The sequence below is a fragment of the Loxodonta africana genome, chromosome 1 (assembly GCF_030014295.1).
Source record: "Loxodonta africana isolate mLoxAfr1 chromosome 1, mLoxAfr1.hap2, whole genome shotgun sequence".
Taxonomy (NCBI): Eukaryota; Metazoa; Chordata; class Mammalia; order Proboscidea; family Elephantidae; genus Loxodonta; species Loxodonta africana.
The window spans coordinates 194363027-194386749 of record NC_087342.1 but is presented as its reverse complement, the minus strand read 5'-3'; the positions used below and the strand labels follow the sequence as shown (position 1 = coordinate 194386749).

Below are 23723 nucleotides of genomic sequence, written 5' to 3'. Positions count from 1 at the left end.
CTCGAAATTTTTGAGGAATAAATTCATTCTTCTTGCCCAAGAAACCAAGGTTGGAAGTTATTTTTTAAACTATTATTTTGCTGTTTTAAACTTAAAAAATGACAAAATGTTTGTGCTGTGTTTATATTCTTTTCAAATTAAAACAACTGACGTTTAAGTTCTCGAGTAAGTAGGTGCCGAGCCCTGGTGGCGCAGTGGTTAAAATGATCGACTGCTACCCGAAGGGTCAACAGTTCGTAAACCACCAGGGACTCTGCCAGAGAAAGATAAGGTAGTCTGCTTCCGTAGAGATTTACAGCCTTGGAAAACCTATGGGGTGCTATGAGTCAGAACTGACTCGATGGCAGCGGGTTTTATAGTATTTTGTATTGCAACAATAAAAAAACTGTGAACAAGAAGGTATAGTGTAAGAGCTTAGGCTTGAAACCAGCTCATCCTTCTCTGTGAATTAAATAAGTAACCTTGGGCAAGTTATTTAACTCCTCTGAGCCTCAGTGACTTCATTTATACAATTAGAGCCCTTATGACTTTTTCAGGGCGTTGATGTAAGTCACAAGATGAAATGTGCCAAGCATTTAACAGGCTTAATCCACCCATTCAACAAGTATTTATTGAGTGTCTGCTGCATACCAGGCACTGTTCTAAGTCCCAGGGATGTACAGACAGAGATGGTTCTTTCCTTCATTGAACACACAGCAGGGAAAACAGGTAATTAAAAGGATAATTGCAATGATATGTGATGATTGTTATTATAGGGAGAGAACATGGTATTATAATAACACTTACCAGGGAAACCTAACCTGAGACGGATGTTTTTGGGATCAGTTAGATAATGCCTCTCTGATAAAGTATCCTTTGAGACAGAATGGATGGAAGTTAGCCAGATATTAGACGTAAAAAATGTTTTGGGTCAAAGAACAAACATCCTATATGAAGGCTTAGCAGAAAGTGGAAACCTATAGGCTAAATATGACCTGCTGATGTTTAGCATGGCCCATTCAGTGTTCCCAAAAAATAACTAGTTGGGGAAGGGGTGGATCAAGGAGTTTAATATAAACATTCAGATTCATAATATCTTTTTAAAAATTTTTAAAAGTTAAAAGCTCAAAACTGAGATTAGTTGCCAATAGTCACTTAGGCAAACTGCCTCCTGAACTGTTGTCCAGTTCTTCACAGTCTCCACACTTCCATATGGTGTCTTGCCACTGGCAGCATCACTCATTCAAATTACCTGCCTGAAACCTAGCAGTATGTAAACGATTTGTAACCCTAGCCTAGAAAAAAAGAGATATAATAGTACTTCTACTGAACATCACAAATATTGCTCATAAATGATGGTGGCGGCCGTAGTGGTTGTGATGCTGTAGTGGTAGTGGTAGTCATGGTGGTGGTAGTGGTGCTAGTAGTTCTTGTTATGTTTTTTGTCATTGTTTCCTTTTTATGATTACTAATACTAACTTTTTTTTTTCATTATTATTTTCTGGAAAAATTGAGGCCATTTCTACCTCCAAATTTTAGCTGGGACTGTTTTTTTTTTTTTTTTTTATCTTATTCTAGGCCTCAGGTCGGTTGTGTCAGTGTATTAAGTGTGTTGGGTGTATAGCAACAGATATTAGGCACTGTCATCCTCAGAGGAAAATCATCTTATGCAGGAGCAGCTTTCAAATTGCTGTATTTATTTTTTAATGGAAAAAGACTTTGGACATAAACTCAATCTATTCATTGATCCTTTTAAAAATATTTATAGTACATTTACTCCTATCTAGATACTAGTGAGGATCAGAAGAGAATGTCCTCATTTATAATCTAACTGAGAGTTAGCTTCCTTAAAACAACTGAAGAATATTTCCAAGGCATTATAAACTGCTGCCATAAACTTGGAAACATAATCTGCTTTGTACAGGCTTTTTGAGTGTCTTTATTTATACCATGTATAAATTACATTGTTAAAGTGATTTAAGTGTTATATACCTTTAATGGGGAAAACCTGGTGGCATAGTGGTTAAGTGCTACGGCTGCTAATCAAAGGGTCAGCAGTTTGAATCCACCAGGCTCTCCTTGGAAACTCTATGGGGCAGTTCTACTCTGTCCTAAAGGGCCGCTATGAGTCAGAATCGACTCGACAGCACCGGGTTCTGAGTTTTTATACCTTTAATGAATTTTTTTCATTGCATGTTTTATGTGGAACATTCACAAATAACCAGAATATGTTTTATATCCTTCATATGCAAGATAAAGACGTCAGTGTGAAGTAGCTCAAAATTCGAGCTTCGCTACTTTCCAAATCCCATGAGTCATTTGCTGTGCTGCATTTATGAGGCATTCTGTAGTGCAATTCCAAAACATATTTTGGGGGATTTGCCCATGTCTGTAATCCCAAGGTGATGATAAATCCTATGGTATCTTTACAGAGCATTTTTAAAACTATTTTTCAAAGTACTTTTCTTACACAGTATGTCATTTAATCCCACATATTCCTGTGTATTTGTATTATGTATAATTGTGGTTGATTCTGACAGTCTTCAGATTAGTTTTCCATTAATGTTATAAGTATAATAATAGCACACATAATGAAGTATAGAATATTTGTGTATTTCACTTGGGTGATAACAGTAAAACAAGCATGAAACATATTATTCTCAAGAGGAGCTTCTTAAAGTTGATCAAAAGAATTAATTACCCAAGAGGAAAACCAAAACTTAGTTTTAGCTTAAATTTTCCTGAGCTACTGTACAAGGGAAGTATTTATTTATGGCTTTCATAAAATAAAGTTAAATTTTCTGATATATTCATTTTAACAACAGAATGACGTACAGGAAATGATGAGAGGCTTGGGCTGACAGCTTGAATTTTGAAATAGACATACCACAAATATAATAGTTTTATTGCAACCAAAAAAATGTAATTGTTTGAATGTCAACTTTAATTCCTGAAATTATGGCTAGCTCTTCGTGTTTCTAAACCACATCCTTATCAACCGCAGCCTTATCCTTGGGCTGTCCTGAGCTACTTACTGCTGGAGTCAACTCTCCTTAAAAGCTCACACTAAGGTTTTCATTTTGCATCTTGCCTTGGCAGCAAACTTGCTAAAAAACGAAAAGATGCTATGGGGAACACCCGGCAGGAGATGACTCACATGGTGAGCGCAATGGATCGAAGTTATGCTGATCAGAGCACCCTGCACGCAGAAGATCCTCTTTCCATCACCTTCATGGACCAACACAACTTTAGTCCAAGATGTAAGTTCCACGTTAAAATTTTAACAAGTAATTCCTCAAGTTCATTAAGTCTCCTTTGACTTTTACATATTACCTTTTCAATTGTGAGAAAGGGTAAAAAAGAGAGAGGGAAGAAGAGGGTTGAAACAGAGAAAAAGAGATATAGAATATTATGGAATTTAAAAAAGACTCATTTTCAGTACTGATTTAGTTTAACTTCAAACTATGTTGATTTTATTACTGTACCATAAGAGATAGTTCAAACATCTACTGCTTAGATTGAATCATGTCATCCTTTTAAGTTAAAATACTCAACTGCCTGCATGAAGTTATCTCTGGTTGTAATTTATAATTTTGTCATTTGCATTTTCCTCTATATAAAATTAAGTTTCTTTTGCAGCAAGAGGCATAGTAATTATTTCTGAGCATTATTGGCATAGATAAAATTAGTCCATTAAAAACTCTACTATGGACTCCTGGAAATTTTAATAATAAAAAGTTAATTAGGGGAAAATTAATATACATGCTCGTAAGTATCTGGTGTGTAGTTCAAACATATAAATGAATTGGTGGATTGGCAGGGGCTGGTCAAATCCATCCATCTATCCGTTCATCCATCCGTTCATCCATCCATTCATCCATCCATCCATCTATATTAAAAATTTCAAATACTAATCTACAAAGGCAGAGATTTTAAAATGTTTCCACTGAAGTTCTATCTAATGGCACAAGATTTGAATAATTGTCCTACAGTCAATATTACCATTTCATCTTCAAAATTTCTATGAATTTTGTTTTCTGTTATACAGTACCTGTGTTTAAGTTACTTACAAGTTAAATTACCTAACTTTGTTGGTTCAAATCCTCAAGTAAAAATGATGCTTGAGGAGGGCAAATCATGTTACTCCCATGGCCTTGTGTAGACAGGGGCACTCTGCCACAGATCCCAGAGGTATGCTTACCCCACTTTGAAAGACACATGTATAAGGAAAGAAATAAGCAATAGAAATATTATTTTCTCTACAGCTTATAAAGATTTTTAGTGTTAAGGTGGAGAACAAAAATATTTGTAAGTTATGTGTGTTTATGCCTTTTCGGGGAAGGAAGATTTTTCTCAAATATTCAGTTTGATGAAACTTCAGTAATTATTGGCCCTTGGTGAAACTTCAGTAATTATTGGCTCTGAATGTAGCCCATCATTTCCCCGGTATATATCTACACCAAATTAGTAATTAGAACTATTGTGTGAGTCATTTCACAATTCAGTTTTAATCGTGATAGAGCCTTTCTGGTCTATCTTATTTTTATGTCACTATAAGGTAAATGATAGAGAAGAACACAAAATACTATTATTATTGAAAGTAATTTTTGCTGAAAATATAGATGTGCCATCTGTCTAACCATGTAGTTTAATATCAGATCAATTAAAGGATTGAAAGCATTCCTCTTCCTCAAGGTTCTCTATCTATTGCCTGTCTTAGTACCTTATTAAAAAAAAATTTTTTTTAGGAAGTTTGAAATTAGTGCTGTAACTGTAAATATCCACTTATGATTTTACAGAAAGGATTATGTCTGTTTCCCACAACTAAATGAAAAACTTTTGTTTGGAACGAATATGATATAATTATTTCTCTAAGTACCTTATTTTTACTATATCCAAAATGTATTTTTTCCTTTTAATTTTATAACCTTAATAATGTAAAATTGACTTTTCTGGCTTTTAAGTTGAGAAGTTTACTGAAGTATAATCATAGATGCACCTTTCCCTGTGTCTTAAGGTAACCAAAGCTAAAAAAATTTACTTTGCAGGTTACAGTAATCAAAGAAAGTTTAATGATTATATTTTTTAAGACTAGAAAAATCTATTTTAAAGAAAAAAAAAAAGTGTTTAAAACACAACTTTAGGGCAATATATTCCTTCATGAGCTTTGTTTTCCTGCAGTGCCCAATGATCCACTTGTGCCGACTGCTGTGTTAGGTGAGGCCCTAATTCTTTATCATCTATTCTTGCATGGATCACTCCTCCTTGCATGGTTATAGCTTTGTCAACACAATAATTATTTACAGTGCAGGAAGCAACTTAATTTTTGAAAATAGACAGTCATGCCTTTATCAGAGAAAACAACTGAGGTCAACTCTATCAGCGCAGGTAGATTTCAGATTACAAAGGGTATGCTGTTTAAAGAAACCCATTCTTTAAATCTTAGTTCTGATAGATTTGGAGTAAAAGTATAAAGGTCCTTAATGTATGACTGATGTTTATATTCCCAAGCTAGTAGAATGAACCCAAATATATCAAGTCCCTGGGGGCAATGCTGCTTAAATTAAAAAAAAAAAAAAGAAGAAGAAAAAGAAGCCTGCCTGATGGAAAGAAATTTTCTAAATTCTCTTAATTTATGACAAAGAATATATTTACTAGTGAACATTAGGAATGTGTGCATTTGTTTTAGTTTTTGTCTTGATTAAATGCAGGTAAACTTGCCAGAACCTTGGTATGAGGTTTTATATCCTCTCTGAACCTTACATAATATAAGCAATGTTTCTTTTAAGAAATTTAGAACAAGCCATTTGGTTTACCTCTATATAACATCTAAGACAACTGATTTTACTAGTGATGGTTAAGGCCTTCTCAGATGTAAAATTACATTAATTTATTAATCTAACTGTATATTTGAGAATGGAATAGGTTTCATTTTTATTTGTACCCTATTCCTCGATTACTTATACACCAATGATCCATGACCAGCTTGCTTAAATATATGAAAATCCATGTAAGTTTTACCACAGTATTTCTAGTGTTCAACTTTTAGTCAGAGAACATGGAAATTGTCACCTAAACCAATTTTAAAAATTTGTATTTCTCACATTTGTTATGTATATTTAATATTACTCATGAACATAGAACTTTACATTTTATCCACATATGTTTATTATCCATCTACTCAAAATTCAATTACCTTATGAACATATTTTGGAATAAAACAACTAATTCAACTAAATAAGAATGATACAACTAATAACACCTCTCTCTTCACTAAAATAATTACATAAAATTTAAATTGTACAATTGATGTAAAGGATATGTATTCTAAAAGAATCTGAAAGTCAATGTTCTCTATCTCAGACCATATTCTCCCTTTGATGTCGACACTAATAATGGCAGGAAAGTGAACGGGAGGGCTTGTCTCGAGGGGTGGCATGATCATGTAGGTAGAACCAGGAACCCAGAATATTGGGGAGGTGTCAAATGCCTCTGAAAACGTCATCTTCTATTGAGCGCTGTGGGATTTTGTCAGCCTTAAATTAATAACTGGGGAATAAAATTTAATTAAAATATTAAGAAACTCATAGGAAAATAATTAGCTGCCTAAATGTAAATTTTTCATTACAGTAATATTCTCTAGAAAAGATCATGTAGTATTGGGTCCAAGTTTCAGTCCCTCTCTGGACTCACATACGAACTCATAAAAATATCTTATGTCTTGCTTCCTCATCTGTAAAACAGAGTATAATAACCTCCACCAGACTTATTTCACAGGGGTTTCAAAAAGAAAATGAGATAATGTATATGAAAGAGTCTAACAAACTGTAGAGCTTAAAAGATTATTATAATAATTTTCCATGTGGAAAGGAACATGTATGTTTAAAGATGGCTAAAGTTAACACAATGGAGTCAAAATCTATTTGCAGCACAATCATGCATTTTATTTCATTTTGAAAGTCAAGCTTATCGATATTTTTTTCAATATTGTCATTCATTCTTTAAAAGCTAAATCTCTCATTAATCATATTAGATGTAGAAGTGTGTTGTACTCTCATCATTCTCAGAATTGTGGTGTTTGCAGTTGTTCTGCATCCAATTGATTTTGTATTTATGAAGCAATTTTTGAAATTGCTTCAAATATTGCTGAATATTAATATCTACTTAATGATTTTAAAAGGGCTTAGAAAATTTTTTTTTATTGATTCATGTTTTTGTTTTTGTTTTTTTGTTTTACTGCTTCATTGGGTTAAAGTCCCTATAACTGGTAAGTGTATTGCAAAGAACTCTTAGAAAACCTTTCAATCAAGGAAATATTTGAAATTATTATTCTTAAATGTGTAATAAAGGTAGCGATTAATACATGTACCCTCACCACTAGTCACATTATTAGGTGGTTTAATGAGGTGAAAATGTATTGAGATTAATAATTCATATGTGATTTTTCTAAAGACCTTACTGCTCATTGTACACCATATTAAAGCTTAAGCAAAACAAAAGGCACTGTCTATTCCATACTGGGACACCATCATGTGTAAGATTCGGAATATGGGTAATTTCTGCCTTTCTCACTGAGATTTTTACAATTGTAAATATTCTGCTGCTCCAAGAGACCCAGTGAGCTCTGGGGCTCATCCAGAGAGCCCATCCCAGCTTGGGTGATTACATTTTGTCTCCCTGAAATTATCTATTCTCTTTACTTCTCATCCTAAGCTGTATATATTGTGATAGTGCCCACATCAGTGGCTTCTGAATTTAATTTTACTGAGGAGATGTATACATTCTTTATGTTGATCTGTTGATTGTAATACTTTAACAAAGATAGATCAATTGAGAGTGACCTCACAGGAAGAAGAAGGAGCTCTCATGAATCATGTTTTGCTAGCAAAATGTTTATGTGTAAAGCAGTGGGCAGAACCTGAGTAAAGGGTTTGATTTCAGTTGGGTGATTAGGTCACAATAGAATCCACCAGGAGATTTTTGATTCAGTGTGATATTATGGGGAGTGATTGCGAAAAAAAAAATGCATTCATTCTAATAAAAGATGTAAAGATAAATGCAATCAAGCTAAATCAGAGACATGAAATCTGATTGTGGGGTTCTTTTTTTTTTTTTTTTTTCCCCTTCTCCAGGAAGAAAAAATGTTTATCATGGGGACAACAATTCATTTTTTGCCATATCCTATTTGTAGAGTTGGTGATAGAACAGGCAAATGTACCAGCACTTGAGATATGTTTAACTGTTAATTAAATATCATTTTCTACAGTATGCATTATCATTTAAAACAAAAGCTCCCCTAAGGGTGCACTTTCTCTTCTGTTAATGAGTATGGCAGTGTAATGCTTTTCAGAATAACACCCCTTAAACATTTGTTTTGTTTTGTTTTTTCTTTAAAGTGGTAAGTTTAAATGTGAAAAATACAAGCATGCTTCTCATTGTAATGATGAGTACTATGGTCATTAAAATAATATTTATTCTTCATAGGTAAAAATGTTCTTGTTCTTTTCTTCCTTCTCATGACAGAAAAAGACTAAAAAGGTTTTTTTTGTTTTGTTTTCATTTTATTCATAACGCAATTGTGATGGGGCTACACTTAAATGCGGGTGGTGGGGACTCAATTGATTTTAGTTTATTAAAATTAAAATTGACTGCTATGCAGGCACTGGGAATACAAAGAAAATATATTGCTTTGTCTATGTCCTAAAGAGTTTAGAGTTTAGTGAAGAAAAAAGATAATAAATGATTAGAACACAGGGCACGTGAAGAACATATATGAGAACAGGAAACTATGGGAATATGAAGCAGAAGCTTTGTAACCCTGCCTGGATGAGCAGGAAAGAATTCCAGCGGAGGTACCCACGTGTTTTATCCCAGAGGCATACCCTAGTCTCACTCACACAAATATGGAAGAGTCAAAATATATTAGTAGTAAAGACAACAACAACAACACTACTAATAATTAACCATGGGAGTGGAGATTGAGTATAAATACACATGTAACCTGGCCAGCAGACACACTGGGGTGATCTGTAGAATGCCATGTTTCCCAGTCTGGAGTGTATTTTGGTAAGAAGCCCTGGGTGGTAGGCCACAAGGCAAGAAGGCAAGAAGAGTAGCTCTGTGGACATGACTTGCTTAGGTCGGGGTCCCTGAGGGAGGTTCAGGTATGGGTGGGAAGGAGCTTATTCAATTTAATCAATAATGAAAATACCTCTTCAGCTGACAACTTGACCACATGGTCCCACTCTACACTGCTCTGACTTCAGATGCAAGAAAAAGTAAGAACTCAGAAAAATCGCCCGCTTATAACTTTTTTAAGTGGATCAGATGTCCCCTTGCCTCTCATAGCATTTGTTTTCTTGCTGATACACATGTCATATACTCTTAACCTCAAACCTAGAGCTGAGGTAAAAGGCTGAGGCTTTATCTCTATGGAGATGCTGCCCTGAGCCTATCCTATCTAGTATTTCATTCTCTTCTTCCTGTTATCAGAAAGATCTTAAGGGCTTAAACTCTTCTTTGCATGGATACATATTAAACAAGATAACTTTGTTTTCTTTTTAATCTTCTCAAATCTGAAAAATGGCAGATGAGAACCACAGTGCTACAGCAGAGTCCAGTCGTCTTCTAGATGTGCCTCGCTACCTCTGTGAGGGGACAGAATCCCCTTACCAGACAGGACAGCTGCACCCAGCCATCAGGGTAGCCGACTTGCTGCAGCACATTAATCTCATGAAGACATCAGATAGCTATGGGTTCAAAGAGGAGTATGAGGTAAAAGTTTCAATACTTTATAAAATTTTATTTTTAACCAGGATACTAGTGGAATTTGCCATTTTTGTCGTCCTTTAACATAACAAGGAATGGAATGCTCTGTAGGCCCTTTAATCCTGTGTTGATGAGTATACAATCCAGTGTGTGTCTGTTAGCAGGCTGAGGGGGAGGGAGGAAGGAATTAAAAGGGCATTTCCCATGGATTTATCTGGGTTTAAATTCATTATAAGAATTAAAAAATGTTTTATTCCACATTTTATTTCGCTGTGTTCTTAAATACACTTTAGATCTTATATTTTCCCCACTCAAAAATTTATAGCAAGATACCTTGAATCCCATTGTACCATTAGAGATTCTATCATTTGAATAGCTTCTCTGCCTCTTTGCTTGTTGACCCTTTGATTGAGAAAGGAGAGCAAGCTTTGTGCTCCAAAAGTACTACTTGCCACTCCCTAGTTTAGTTTTGTGATTGTTGGTTGAGGGTGGCTTGAAAGAAAAACAGAGTACCGCAAATCCAGTAAACAACATTAAGAAGCCAAAAGAAGGATGTGGGAAATTCTTCTTCCAGTTGTATTTTTCCTTCCTCTTGAAACCAAAGTACCGGGATTGAAACTGCAAAGGAAGTGATTTAATCTGGACATCCCAATAAACATAATATTGCAAATAGGAAAAGGTTTCTTTGTGACTTTTCGCTTACTGAGAAATATAAGTCTGGGACCTTGAGGAAGCTCCATCACCCCCCATCTCATCCCCAGGACTCCCACCACACACACACACACACACACACACACACACACACACACACACACACACACATTTAAAATGAAAGAATTCAAGCAATACTTTGCTTTGAAAGACCTTCCAAAATACAACTTCATGAAGTATCTTTTTTAACAGACCAGTTTACAAATGAATCGTGTACCTTAGTTTGGAAGTGACTGAAATTATCTTTGAATTTTGAAAGTTGATTTCATATATATATTGGAAACACTATGCTGTGGTAGCAATAAGTGTAAGGAATTAGAATATTCTGCCAGAGCGAGTTCTTTTTCTTCGTTTCGTGTGTATTCCTGTGTGCCTCACTTCAAAGACCGTTGGCTCTTTGAAGACCCCGTTTCCTGTGTTGAGCAAAGCTTAAGATTTTCTGAAAAAAAGACATCTCTACCCACATTTTTAATTGCTGTATATAGTAATTAAACCAATCAACAACTTCATCTGTTCCGAGATTTTGGAGATGGTGACTCTAATTTTCGTTTGGTCTCTTGTTGTAGAAACTCTGTCCTTTTCATGGTTTTCAAAGAAACTAAAATGTGAGGTTTTATTTTTTTGTCATAAGTGCTATAAGGTAAGCACATTTGAAAGATACTAAAAGTATTTTTGAAGTTTTTGATATATTCAGTACTGTTGGAAATGAACGATGCTTTCTCTACCTCCCTCATATAAAGTTCTGGAGATCTTAAATTTGAAATACTTTCAAGGTCCTTTTTTTTTTCTCTAAAGTTATTTCTTGTCCTTAATTTGAACAAAATCCAATACCAAGATGAACAAGTATGAATCCAACAAACAAACTTTGAGGTCAGAGAATGAAACTTGTTTACTACTGCAGGACTTCTTTCCTCCCTGAGAAAGTGGCTGTTACTATTTTGGTCTTCAGAACAGATTAACCTGATTCAAAAAAAAGGAATTAAATTCAGTCTTCTTGTTAATTCTTTTTTTTTTTAGAGCTTCTTTGAAGGACAGTCAGCATCTTGGGATGTAGCTAAAAAAGACCAAAATAGAGCAAAAAACCGATATGGAAACATTATAGCATGTAAGTTGAAAGTAAATATTGTGTGTAAAAAGATAAAGGGTGAGTTCCAACTCCTCCTTATATGATTTAAAATGTTAGGAGATTCCCAGAGGGTGTTACATCTACTTATAAAGTTATCTGTTTAATATTAAAACAGTATTGGCTACTGGCAGTGACTCTGAAATTGTCATCATCCTCATTAATTAAATTGACTCGGACTCTTCACCTTGTGGTGATAACATGCTGTTTGATTTCATGTTTGTACATAAATAAATGTGTACCCAGTGAAAATGTATGGGGCTGTTTAAAACAGCTGAGAATAGCAGGATAGTGAAAAAGAAAGATCTTATCTAAATTACTATAACACTCCCACCAAACATATTCAAGGAGAAAGTGTTATTCTTGCCACAGACCTTTATGCATCACAGGGAGCCAGTGTCTGAACTTCAGTTGTTCCCTGTTGATTACCCTTGGGAACTTCCTCCTGATTAAGTCTTTAAGATCTAAACCTGGCAAACATAAGGGAGTTTTCATCAGATACAGCAGGAGCTTAAGGGAAGTGATAGTTTAACTTGTAACTCGCTGCTGATTGACTTAAACCACTCTACTCACAATTCAAATTATTTTTAAAATATCTTATAAATATGATGTTTAGGGAGCTATTCACAGTCTTATAGATAGGCTATTATTTTAAATCTCTGCCAGTGTACACTATGCCATTCTCTCAGAACAGGGTGGACAGTTAATAGCTGATATTTTGTTATTTAAAAATTTTAGATGATCACTCCAGAGTAATTTTGCAACCTGTTGAGGATGATCCTTCTTCAGATTACATTAATGCCAACTACATAGATGTAAGTATTTTTACAGTTCAGTTGTCCCAATTTGTTGGCTTATCTATGTGAATCTTTTTGCGTGTTATTGCCTATAAAGTAATTGCTAGCTTTTTAAAATAAAGAACAAACTGTACACTTTTCCTTGTTCTACGTCCTAGTACTTACTGACGTTGTTGTGCTTTCTTTCACACCTGACTTTGGTTTGGGCTGTAGATTTGGCTGTACAGGGATGTAAGTACCACTATATGTAAATAACAACACCCTATTGTAAACATGTACTATAACTAGTCTTAATTACAGTTATTACTAATGCTTACTACTAGTCACCTCTGCATGCTTCACCTAATTAGCCTCATACGATATATCTATGTTCATTTTTTTGTAACTCTTTTACATGTGTAAAGATCTATCTTACCTCTTTTCCTTGTCTATGTTTAGAAAAAACAGGACCATTTTTTAGCTTTTGACAACTTATTATGTATTCACGTTTTGTTGATGATTTCTGTTTCTGGTTGTATTCTTACCCTCCCCCAAACAATATGTGAGAAGCTGGATAGTATGATGTGTATTAGTGTTTCTGAAATTTTACTCTTTATATTTGACTTATGATAAAAATGGATAGGGAGATTATTTTGTAGTGTGTAGTATTGGCTTGTGAAGTAATAAATTACTTAGGCAAAATAATTACTAAATTGCATTTGTAAAGTATTCATACCACACATATATATCGAATCATACAAATCAAATAGTTTATTTTGATCAGACTCCATTGCTAAATTTTGATTACAAGCTTACCTCCATGGAAATCCTTTATTTAATGAAAATTAATTATCAAATAAAAGATAAAGTATTTTTAAGAAGGCAATATATTAGTTGATAGTACAGGCTTTTTGATCATACTACCTGGTTCCAAATCACAGCAGAGATCTTGGGAATGTTACTTCATCTCTCTGTGCCTCAGTTTCTTCATCTTTATAGCAGGGAAGATAATAGTACCAAATTCATCACTTTGTTGTGAGAATTAAACGAAGTAATGCGTGTTAAGCAATTAGTACAATGCCTCTAGCACATAATAAATGCTCATTAAATTTTAGCTATTTTTTATAATTAAAATCTGGGTGTGCTACAAAATTGTTGAATTCAAAATATGTGTTAATTATAAGTCAAAAGGTAGAACAATTAATTATCAAGTGTTGCAACATATATGCATATGTTTATGTACATAAAAGATAGGAAATTTAGAACCCAACTTTTTCTGATTTCCATAAAGAGGAAATAATTTTCATCACATTTATTATATTTCTGTTTTACAGTTATTTTGTGAATTGTAATTATTTATGTATTTGAATTAATGTATTTTAATAAGTATAGGATATGAGTATCTTGGTTAAATTTCTAATCATAATCTCAATCTCATTCAATATTTTAAATTAATCAGACATCTCCTCCTTAAAAATTAAGCTAACAGTCTACCCTTTAGAACTAAAAAAGCAATAGTTGTTTAACAAATTTGTAATTGTTCTTCCCTCTTTATTTGAACCTTGGTTTTCTGCCAAGGTGTATACACTGGAGTCTTGTTATAATACTGTTATGTGGTAGAATTAAATGAAACTGTGTTGTTATCCAATCTTCCTTTTAAGACCCCAGTGTATTTTGGCTGATTACTACACAATTTCATCATTTGTCATCTTACGTTACTTTATTATACTTAAAAGGCATACTCTGCAATTGGTAAATTTTCATGAAAAACAAGAGATAAAATGCTTAAAGCTTAGAATAATATTTTCCATAAAACCTTGTGTAACATTGGTGTAGTAAAAAATAAGAAACTTCCAAATTTTGCAAGAGTGTAATGCTCAGCTATGATAAATTTTAGCTTGAAGATTTCAGTTTATATGCATTTAAATGTGTATTGAGTTGCTTACCCTGAAATATAAGGAGCCCTGGTGGCACGAATGGTTAAGCACTCAGCTGCTAACTGAATGGTTGGAGGTTCAAACCCACCCAGTGCTCTGTGGGAAGAAGACCTAGCAATCTGCTTTGGTAAAGATTACAGCCAAGAAAACTGCATGGGAAAGTTCTACGACATCACATGGAGTCAGTCACTAGGAGTTGAAATTGGCTCTATGACACGTAACAACAACAACCCCAAAATGTAGACAAGTTGTGCCAAATGTTTTTATTAAAGCCCTTTGGTGAATAAACAACAAATTCAGAACTTAATCCTATCATTGACATTTTTTGCAACTCCTGATCTGTTGGAATTCAAACCAATTAAGTGTAATTAACACATTATTCCTTATGGGAGCAATTTCTTTACTGAAGAAAGTATTAAATGTTTAACAATTCAGAGCTCTTGGCACACTTAAAAAAAGTACCAAACATTTTTTTTTTTCAGGATAAGAGGCATTTAAAAAAAAAAAAAACTCTTCTTTCCCTATATATGTGTGTATAATTATGTGTGTATAAATTAATATTATCAGCACACAAAAAAATAATTTTGGCAGATTCCTGAACGGATTATAGAACAGGAATATTCTCTAAAAAATCTCAGCAGAACTTTGATTTCATGCACTCATGCATTGTCCAGCTTTAACATTGGAATGTTCTGTTATTATTTGAAGGTTCTAATATGTCGTTGTCCATTTGTAATGCAGTGTGTTGTACCCTTGGATGATAAAAAGAGAATTAATAATTTTGAACACAGTCTTGTCAGGAATGAGTAACTAAAGATTCACGTGAAGGCATAAACATTTCAGTGAAACCAAACAAAATCTATAAGGTTATTATGTATCAAACAATGCTCAATTATGCAGTATGTATTCTAATCAGAGCCTTTTAAATATTTTTTTTTATTCTAATCAGAGCCTTTTAAATATTTAATTTTTGTTTTATGTTTACGTTTCAGATAACCTAGGTTTGAGAAGTGAACTATATGTGTTCACTACTCATTTCTGGACTTTTTACTATAACTTAATCTTAACAGGTGGTTGTCTTCATCTTTTTATGCCTTCATTCATTTCTTTCTTATTCTAATGTAAAATAATAACCAATTTGTTTCCTATTATAGGGCTATCAGAGACCAAGCCACTATATTGCAACCCAAGGTAAAAGCTTTGCATTTTTAAAATGTTATGAAACAAACAAACTTGCTGTTTCAAAGGATCCATATAAGTTTTGGGGTTTTTTGTTTGTTTTTTGCATTTTTATCTGATTTAGCTGAAAAAGAAATCAGCTCTTCCGTATAACACTGCTCTTTATTCATTTGTATAATGGAAGTCTTTTTACCTGTGGAAAACAAATTAAAGACCTTTTTTTTTTTAAAATTAAAAGTGAAAGAGAAGCTGTTGGTAGTTGTGTGATTTGTTTCCCGGTATCCTGATGTCTCAGAGCATTAGTCACCCGGTCGGAGAAATTACTTATCCCTGATGAAAAGGAAGAGAAGGCTCACTTGTGTAAAGTGTCTGTCTCTTTGCAGTACAGTTTGACAGCCTGGAATGTAACAGTACCCAAGACCAATATTGTTATAATGAGATGTACTGTCTTACAGCAATTTTTTGACAAGCCAAGACTGAGGCAAAACAAAGAGCTAAAGGGAACTTAGTCAAGTTCGTTCTTCATGGAAAATAAGTAGAAAGTAAGGAAATCTTATTATAGTTGGCACATTAGGAAATAAAAGTTTCCTAAATTGATCACTGGCCATCTGAAGAAAAATCTGCACATCTATTAATAGAAAAGGAAAGTGAAATATAAGCTATGTTTGCTCTTTTATCAGAGATCATTTTCTAAGTGTTTTGCACATACCCTGGGAGTAATTGAATTAAATTGTACATTCTTTAAATTTAGAAAGCTCAACCGTGGTGAATGACATTCTAGTTTTAAGGTACTAGATAGACTATAGCCCAGTACATGCTTTCGCAGTTTGGAAATGACAAGATTAGGATGAGTACTTATCTGTAAGAATCCTTCTTCATTAACCCCTAAGCACGGACTGTTTATAAACAATGTACATTTATTTAATTGGGATTATATGCTCTTTGGTTGATAGTGGCATGAAAAGTTCTCCTTTTCACATGTGTTTGAAAATGCATTAAAGCAACTTGGTGACAAGCATAAATACCCTACGAACTAGTGACAGCTTCTTCTAAATTGAGAACTAAAACAAACAAAACGAACTAGAGAAGGAAAATTAGAGGGGGGAAACCTTGCATATGCCCACAATTTTTATCTATTATGTGAATTCCTATATAAAATTAATTTTAAGAACTTGCAGAGACATTTTGTGTTAGACTTTTAATTCTCTTATTCTTGTTTTGGTTTATTTAGCTTTTTATTTTATCTAAGCTTCTTGCAAACTACAAAATTGCTCTAATAACATAATATTCAAATTAATTTCTTCATAGGTCCGGTTCATGAAACAGTATATGATTTCTGGAGGATGATTTGGCAAGAACAGTCTGCCTGCATTGTGATGGTTACAAATTTAGTTGAGGTTGGCCGGGTAAGGGGATAAGAAGATTTTTGTTGTTCTTCTTCTAAAATATGAGAATAAGTTGAATAGCAAAACATAATACACTTAAAATAGAATATCCTTCAATTAAAAAAAAAAAAAAAGCTTATAGGCAAGGCATAATATTTCAAATCACTGCTCCTAAGTGGACCTTCAGTGTCTTAAAAATTATTTGATATCTCTAACCAAATCAATACCATTCACAGTAGCCCCCAAGAAGATAAAATACTTAGGAATAAATCTTACCAAGGATGTAAAAGACCTATACAAAGAAAACTACAAAGTACTACTACAAGAAACTAAAAAGGACCTACTTAAGTGGAAAAACATACCTTGCTCATGGATAGGAAGACTTAACATAGTAAAAATGCCTATTCTACCAAAAGCCATTTATACTTACAATGCACTTCCAATCCAAATTCCAATGACATTTTTTAATGTGATGGAGAAACAAATCACCAACTTCATATGGAAGGGAAAGAAGACTTGGATAAGCAAAGCATTACTGAAAAAGAAGAAGAAAGTGGGAGGCCTCACTCTACCTGATTTTAGAACCTATTCTACAGCTACAGTAGTCAAAACAGCCTGGTACTGGTACAACAACAGGCACATAGACCAATGGAACAGAATTGAGGGAAAAAAAAAATGAATTGAGAACCCAGACATAAATCCATTCACATAGGAGCAGCTGATATTTGACAAAGGCCCAGTGTCAGTTAATTGGGGAAAAGATAGTCTTTTTAACAAGTGGTGCTGGCATAACTGGATATTCATTTGCAAAAAAATGAAACAGGACCCATACCTTACACCATGCACAAAAACTAACTCCAAGTGGATCAAAGACCTAAACATAAAGACTAAAATGATAAAGATCATGGAAGAAAAAAATAGGGACAACCTTAGGAGCCCTAATACAAGGCATAAACAGAATACAAAACTTTACCAAAAATGACAAAGAGAAACCAGATAACTGGGAGCTACTAAAAATCAAACACCTATGCTCATCTAAAGACTTCACCAAAAGAGTAAAAAGACCACCTACAGATTGGGAAAGAATTTTCAGCTATGACATCTCTGATCAGCGCCTGATCTCTAAAATCTATAGGATTTTGTTAAAACTCAACCACAAAAAGACAAACAACCCAATCAAGAAGTGGGCAAAGGATATGAACACGCACGTCACTAAAGAAGATATTCAGGCAGCTAACAGATACATGAGAAAAATGCTCTTGATCATTAGCCATTAGAGAAATGCAAATTAAAACTACCATGAGATTCCATCTCACTCCGACAAGGCTGGCATTAATCCAAAAAACACAAAATAATAAATGTTGGAGAGGCTGCGGAGAGACTGGAACTCTTATACACTGCTGGTGGGAATGTAAAATGGTACAACCACTTTGGAAATCTATCTGGCATTTTCTTAAAAAGTTAGAAATAGAACTACCATACAACCCAGAAATCCCACTCCTCGGAATATACCCTAGAGAAATAAGAGACTTCACACAAACAGATATATGCACACCCATGTTTATTGCAGCTCTGTTTACAATAGCAAAAAGCTGGAAGCAACCAAGGTGTCCATCAACAGATGAATGGTTAAATAAATTGAGGTATAGTCACACAAAGGAATACTACGCATCAGTAAAGAACAGTGACGAATCGGTGAAACATTTCATAACATGGAGGAACCTGGAAGGCATTATGCTGAGCGAAATCAGTCAGAGGCAAAAGGACAAATATTGTATAAGACCACTATTATAAGATCTCGAGAAATAGTATAAACTGAGAAGAACACATACTTTTGTGGTTACGGGGGGGAAGGGAGGGAGAGTGGGAGAGGGTTATTTACTGATTAGTTAGTAGATAAGAACTACTTTAGGTGAATGGAAGGACAATACTCAATACATGGAAGGTCAGCTCAACTGGACTGGACCAAAGCAAAGAAGTTTCTGGGATAAACTGAATGCTTCAAAGGTCAGCGGAGCAAGGGCGGGGGTTTGGGGACTATGGCTTAAGGGGACTTCTAAGTCAATTGGCAAAATAATTCTATTATGAAAACATCCTGCATCCCACTTTGAAATGTGGTGTCTGGGGTCTTAAATGCTAACAAGCGGCCATCTAAGATGCATCAATTGGTCTCAACTCACCTGGATCAAAGGAGAATGAAGAACACCACTGTCACATGATAACTAAGAGCCCAAGAGACAGAAAGGGCCACATGAACCAGAGAATTAGATCATCCTGAGACCAGAAGAACTAGATGGTGCCCAGCCACAACCGATGACTGCCCCGACAGTAGCCCTGAGGAAGCAGGAGATCAGTGGGATGCAGACCCCAAATTCTCATAAAAAGACCAGACTTAATGGTCTGACTGAGACTAGAGGAATCCCAGTGGTCATGGTCCCCAAACCTTCTGGTGGCCCAGGACAGGAACCATTCCTGAAGACAACTCATCAGACATGAAAGGGACCAGACAATGGGTAGGAGAGAGATGCTGATGAAGAGTGAGCTACTTGTATCAGGTGGACACTTGAGACTGTGTTGGCATCTCCTGTCTAGAGGGGAGATGGGAGGGTAGAGAGGGTTAGAAACTGGCAAAATTGTCACAAAAGGAGAGACTGGAAGGGCTGACTCATTAGGGGGAGTGTAAGTGGGAGTATGGAGTAAGGTGTATATAAGCTTATATGTGACAGACTGAATTGATTTGTAAACGTTCCCTTAAAGCTCAATAAAAGTTATTATAAAAAAAAATTTTAGCAGACTGCAGGAAAAGCATATTTAAAAAATCAACATTAGTCTCGAATTAGCTCCTACACCTAGTACTTGCATTAAGCCTGTTACCTGCAATGACCTATACACCAACCTTTGTGCATTAATTAAATAAAAGCTCTTAGTAGAAAAATAAATAAATAAATTTATAAAAAAAAGGAATTATTTGATTTCTCACTGAGTAATAAACTTTGATTTTATACTGAACTAATTGCACAATGAGGCTTATATTTTTTATGAGACTGATAACGCATTTTTATTTATTGCAAACATATTCTTCTATCTCATTTATGTATTTTTAAATACAAATCCTATTATTTAATTGTTATGTGAATAGTTATCACTGAAATTAAGTCATGTTGCTTTATGTGTATTATCTGTTTAGATTCATCTATTATTTTTGTCATTTAGGTAAAGTGCTATAAGTATTGGCCTGATGATACTGAAGTTTATGGTGACTTCAAAGTAACTTGTGTAGAAATGGAACCACTTGCTGAATATGTAGTTAGGACATTCACCCTGGAAAGGGTAAGTATCTTAAAACTCTATTTTAAAAATCTGTATATTGAAATTGGTTTCTCTTTTTAAAATATCTATCGGGCTTTATTTTGATGTTGTTACAAAATTCATTCATTCATTCTACAAATATTTATTTGAGAGCTTACCATTTACCAGATACATTTATAGACCATGGGACATATTAAAACCCGTGTTCTTGTGGAGCTTACAATCTATTGAGCAGAGACAGACAATAAAAAACAAGTAGATATGAAGGAACGACTCAGAAAAGGAGGGTGAGAATGGTTGCACAACTCAAAGAATTTTTAATCAGCATCACTGAACTGTACATGTAGAAACTTGAATTGGTTTATGTTTTTGCTGTGTATATTCTCAACAACAACAACAAAAAAAATAAATAGATGGGTAGATAGGCAGATGGATAACCAAGCAAGTAAATATATGCTATAAGTGGTATGGAGAAAAATAATGTTAGAAATGGAAGGAAGAAATATTGTTAAGTTAAGGTTAGGCATAGCTTACAATTTTGAAAGGATGATCAGAAAAGGACTCATTTAGAAAGTGACATGTTAGTAAAATCCTGAAGGAAGCAAGGAGTGAGTCATGGGTCATGTCCAAGGGAAGAATGTTTCCAGCAAAGGGAAGTGTCATTTTAGTGGCCTTGAGGCATGAGTATGCCTGTCACAGTAAGAAACAGCAAGAAGGCCAGAGTATGCAGAGAAGGGTGAGTGAAGGGGAAAGAAATACAAAATGAAGTCAGAGAGGTCACAGGGCCAGATAAATGAGGCCTTGTGGGCCATTATGATGACTTTTGTTTGTATTAAAAGTGAGCTGGGCAGTCACTGGAGGTTTTGAACACAGGGGTAACATGATCTGACTTTTATTTTTAACAGGATCACTCAAGTTGGTTTTGATTAAAGACTAAAGCAGGGTGGCCCATGTAAGATTAAAGCAGGACATGGAAGCTGTGAAATAAATTGCTGTGGAAAAACTTAATAAATTTAACCACACCACACAAAAATGTAAAATTTTCTGTATCAAAATGTATTAAAAAGGTGCATATGTAAAAAAGAAACTTAAGGTTATTAGTATATCTAATTCATAGTATTAATTCAAATAGACAAATAATAGACTCTCCAAAAAAGTGCAGTGGCTGACATACCTTTTAAGAATGTTTAACCTCATGTACTGATAGACCATCTTGTACTTTCAAATTAGTAGAAACCTTAAGGAAAGAATAATAATCCTCATTGCTTATAAGGATGTAGTAAGACATGTTTTCAGACGTTGATGATCACACTTAAATTGCTGTAACCAAAACCCAAACCTGTTGCTGTCAAGTCGATTTGCCTCCTTGCGACTCTATAGGCCAGAGCAGAATTGCCCCATAGGGTTTCCAAGGAGCTGCTGGTGGATCTGAACTGAAGACCTTTTGGTTCACAGCCAAGCCGTTAATCACTGGGCCACCAGGGCACCAAATTGCTGAAAACCTCCAATAAATGAATAAAACAGTCTGTCACTGGGGGCTTTAAAATATTGATGTCCTTTGACTAAGTTTACCTTCTATGAACCTATCCTAAGGAATTTTTTTTAAATACAAAGTTTTCCTTCTAGTCTTGGAAAATTATAGATAACCATAAATGCCCAGCAATAGAGAAATAATTAAATTATTATAGACATGATATAGAAATACCATTTTTATGAATGATATTTGTAAATAATAGAAAAATGGTTATTGAAAAATATTTAGGGGAAATATTAAATGAAAAGTACCATTATGCAAAAGAACATAATTACAATTATCACAACTTATAAACTGTATAAAAATTTCTTAGATAAATCAAGTAGAATAAAATAAACAATGATATAGCAGATTTCAAAAAGAGAATCATCAAGCTTAATTAATACATAACTAGATCCCATTACTATATAAAAAGATAATATGAAATATACGTTCTTCTCTCAAATTCATAAAAGTTTTATAAAAAATCAGTCATAACTTTTTCACAAAGGAAACTTTAATATATTACAAAATGTTGAGATGTTTCTACAATTGAATAGAAAGCAAACAACAAATCACTGGCCAATACTCCCACAAATTAGCCTCTTAAAAAATCACAAAATCCTCCTTCAAATAATAGTCAATGAATGATTACCACAAAATTAAGTTATATGGTAAAGATCAATGGTTTTATATCAGAATTTACCTCAGGTAAATTTTATACCCACAAATCATTTCTGTTTAGAAAAGACAGTCTAAAATCACATGAAAAATCATACAAATTAGAAAATCTGGGGAAAAAAAGAGGAGAAAATGGAATAGGAAAAACCACAAACAAGAAATGATAAAATTAACAGTCTAGTTCCTCAAAAAAATCAACAAAGTAACTAAACCACTGTCAATCTTAAGTGAGATCCAACGAAAAGAAAATGTTAGAAAACACAAAGGGGCTATAACTACACTTATACATGCTATTAAGATAATTACAAAAGCACTATGTGCAAACTTAAAGAAATAGATTAGAGACAGATTTTCTAGCAAATAGTAAGTCCCAAAGTTTGACCCAAGAAGAGTGCGGTCCTAATTGGAATACTCTGCAGAATGGGGAGCACTTGATATTAATATCACTATAAAGATTCAGTGCAATCCTAATTGAAACATCATTGGCTTTTTATTGTTAATTTGTTTTGTTCTTTTGAACTGGAACAGAGTAGTTTTAAATTTTTGTTTGTTTCTTTTTTGGAACATGCACTGCCAGATATTAAAATTTACTGAAGTGGGAACAAGCCCCATAGGACAAGTCTGGTAAAAAAAAAAAAAAGATTAATATGGAAAAGATAAAGTAATTGTCAAAAATCAGGCCTTAAAACAATTTATGACCTTCCTCACTAGAATGACTTAACGAGAAGCAAAGAAGGTGATTTTTCCGTTTGTTGATTTCATGATGTTGAGTATTGTGGTGATTATTTGTTGAACCATGCTTTGCATAGGGTATTGTGCTGAGAACTGGAACTAAGACTAAGTATAAGACGTGATCTCTGGCTTCCAAGGTTTTGGGGATACTGATCTGTATAATAAAGAAGGTAAAGATAAACTATCTTTCTAAATTTTATTTCATGTAATTTTCCTACCTTTTCTAATTGAGCAAAGGAGGTGGAAGTTGCACAAACAGCTCACAGTAGAGTTGGAATTATATAAAGTTTTTATTTTTCTACAAATGTATATTTTTAAAAATAAATTCTGTGACTCTTCGTCTCGCCTCTTAAACTATGCTACCACAATCTACAGGCTTCTTTTAGCAAAACGGGAAGGAAAAAGCTGTGAAATGTGCATTTAAAGGGTTCTCTTACATTAACCCAGTGGGAGAGGGGCACAACAATGGATGTTTCACTTCTTTCATTTTGTATTTTTGTTACTATAAATAATATGCTGTGTGCTGAATTATCTCACAGAGCTAAGAAAAATAGTTTGCCCAAAGAACATTTTAGCTGGCTGTGTATTTTCACAAACCAATCTAGAGTAGCACTATCCTGGAAAATCCCT

The 23723-nt window shown here is 34.1% G+C and overlaps 1 protein-coding gene across 2 annotated transcripts in view; it reads left to right on the top strand.

Moving 5' to 3' along the window:
* Positions 1 to 23723, top strand: part of PTPRK (protein tyrosine phosphatase receptor type K) — a 691930-nt gene that overhangs the window by 642443 nt on the left and 25764 nt on the right. For both annotated transcript variants that reach the window (XM_010593476.3, XM_064290685.1), the window contains exons 15-21: positions 3079 to 3239; positions 9569 to 9753; positions 11476 to 11563; positions 12320 to 12396; positions 15449 to 15485; positions 16782 to 16879; positions 20072 to 20188. In XM_010593476.3, coding sequence (XP_010591778.1) covers positions 3079 to 3239; positions 9569 to 9753; positions 11476 to 11563; positions 12320 to 12396; positions 15449 to 15485; positions 16782 to 16879; positions 20072 to 20188 — 763 coding nt within the window. The remainder of the gene's footprint in view (positions 1 to 3078; positions 3240 to 9568; positions 9754 to 11475; positions 11564 to 12319; positions 12397 to 15448; positions 15486 to 16781; positions 16880 to 20071; positions 20189 to 23723) is intronic.